Raw genomic sequence first — 2,496 nt, forward strand, 5'->3', positions numbered from 1 at the left:
AAAAGTGAACTCCTACATATGAAAGCTGCTGCATGTAGAAACAAAAGTAAAAATACATTCAAGCACATAAAGTACATTGTTTTTGTGTGTGTGTTGTAGGACACAGTGGTGGCTCTTCAGGCTCTGGCTCTCTACTCCACGCTGGTGTTCAGTCCCGGTGGTTCGAGCATGGTGACGGTCCAGTCTCCCAGCGAACAGCTGACGTTTGACGTGAACCAGAACAACAAGCTGCTCTACCAGGAGAAGCTGCTGCAGGATGTGACAGGAATGTTCATCCTGGAGGTGCAGGGCAGTGCATGCGCTGTGATGCAGGTCAGTGGTTCACTATAGGATGTACGTGCACCCCCACTAACACTGATAATACAACCTAATGTCAGCGGTCTAGTAGCTGGAAGGGCCATACCTCTAATTCACCTCCACCTGCACTATGCTTTGTTTAAAAGAAAGGGTGTAATCTGACGATTTCAATTGTTATAAAAGGATTTAGTTAAAAACAATTGGAGATACTGAAACATATAGACATTGAGGAAATATACATATATATATATATATTCAATTTAACTGCATTTATTATTCCACCTAGAGGCAGCAGATCACATTGTGCAACATGTTATTTTAATTCGTAAAAAAGGATAATTAGCTTCATGAAGTCCATTACAGCTAAGTGTGGTCCAGATTGCGAACTGTTTAAAAATAAAAGACTAATCTTAAAGAGTGCTAAAATAGAGAATCCTCTTGTTTTACCTCCAGCTGGCTTTAGTTAACTTTTGAAGATTAACCGTACACCTATTTTATATATTGTACAATATTTCACCAAGGTGGGAGGTTAAGTAAGGTTCAGATATAAATAACAATATGTCATCTGCATAAAGTGAGACATTTTGACCTAAACCTACACAGTAAATACCTTTTGATGCCAACATGTTTTTCCAAAGTAGTAGCCAGTGGCTCCCCATTGCCCGGGCAAATAAAAGTAGCAAATTAAGATATCGTTGTCTTGAAACCATAGAAATAAAATAGGAGTAGAAGGGAAAATAAATAAACGTAGCAGGATGGTCAGAGCGGTGTCCATTGTTATTGCGCTGTTGCCATTGCGGCCGTTGTAGCGGGCTAACTTCTGTCTACACTAAACCGACTTACTACAAGTCACGGAGTGGAGTAGAAACGTTAGGAAGCGTAAGTGTAAGGAAGCACATTGCTATCGCCAGATGAGTGACAACTTTGTTCAGGTCATTTTCTGATACCTGTGTAGCATTAAAGGATGGTGGAATTAGCAAGCTAGCTAGCTAACTAGTGGACAACTTGCTAGTTAGCTAGCTTTCTAATTCCACCATGCTTTAATGCTACACTGGTAACAGAAGATGAGCTGAACAGTGGGCTGGGTCTAACGGTTCCTCCACCTCACTCCCCATCGTTTGGAGAAGGACAAGCTAACTCGCCAGCCATCCGTCTCCGGAGCTGCATCTGCTCTCTTTCCGGAGAGGTGCGTCAACGCTTTTACGGCCCTACTAACGTTTGTTGTTACCATAGCAACTAACGTGTCAAATGATCACATAAAACAGTTAAATTTATTTTCTACTCATATTTTATTTCTATGCCTTTAACACAGGAGAAAAGGCAGATATTTTATTTCTTTTAGCAGTAGGTGATTTATTTTTAATTCTTAACGGGGGAACAGACCCTGTTGGTTTTCGTTCACCTGAAAAGATGCAAATATAAGGAGGTCTTACTGTATTGTAAATTTTAACTGTCGTATAGATCAGATATAAATTGTTTCACATACATTTATATGCTCAATTTACGGGTTCAAAAGTAACCCAATCAATGCTTGAATGCAGCAACATAAAACTAGCGTGTGAAAATGAGAACCCCTTGAAAACAAGACTGTACTTCTCAAACATCTGAAGCATCATGAATTTCAACAATTTTGAGTAAAAGACATTCTTGTTTATGAATATTAAACCTCCCCTTGTTTACCTCTTTCTCAGATTTCGCATCACTATAACATCCCAATTCCTGCTGATGTCACCACTCTCAGTGTCGAGGTCACACCAGAGGCCACCTGCCCCAGCAAAAGACCCAAATTCACTCTGAGGATCACGGTCGAGTAAGTCGTCAGCAAGCAGAGCCACGTGAACTCAGTAACCGTTGGTAGTGATGCGTGGGAGAGATGTTTATAACTTGGTAGCAGATTAACATCAGTTTTTATATCCTTGTATTGTAGGTATAGTGGAAAGGAGATCAGTACAAACATGGTGATCCTGGATATCAAAATGCTCTCTGGGTTTGTCCCAGACCCAGAGTCTTTGAGTGCGGTGAGTTTAATACATTAACTTTCACCTTTAGGTGTCATCCACACTGCTACGTTTTCCTTTTGTGCTCTCTGTCCAGACCACAGACTGTATATGAGAAGTGGACGTAGTCGTTGTGACGTCACTCATTGCTTTGTGGATGTTTTAAGGGGCTCCAGTTTGGCATTTAGGCCGTCGCCATCTT

At 40.9% G+C, this 2,496-nt stretch overlaps 1 protein-coding gene across 1 annotated transcript; it reads left to right on the forward strand.

Moving 5' to 3' along the window:
• Positions 1 to 73: 73 nt before the first annotated feature.
• LOC116380406 (ovostatin-like) lies at positions 74 to 2,315 on the forward strand (the record flags this gene model as incomplete). Its single annotated transcript, XM_031842331.1, has 3 exons — positions 74 to 312; positions 1,989 to 2,107; positions 2,225 to 2,315. Coding segments are annotated over exons 1-3 (354 nt in total), but the record flags the coding sequence as incomplete, so codon positions are not given.
• Between the last annotated feature and the right edge of the window lie 181 nt (positions 2,316 to 2,496).

The sequence above is a fragment of the Anarrhichthys ocellatus genome, unplaced genomic scaffold (genome assembly GCF_004355925.1).
Source record: "Anarrhichthys ocellatus isolate YVR2014 unplaced genomic scaffold, GSC_Weel_1.0 scaffold7080, whole genome shotgun sequence".
NCBI classification, from domain to species: domain Eukaryota; kingdom Metazoa; phylum Chordata; class Actinopteri; order Perciformes; family Anarhichadidae; genus Anarrhichthys; species Anarrhichthys ocellatus.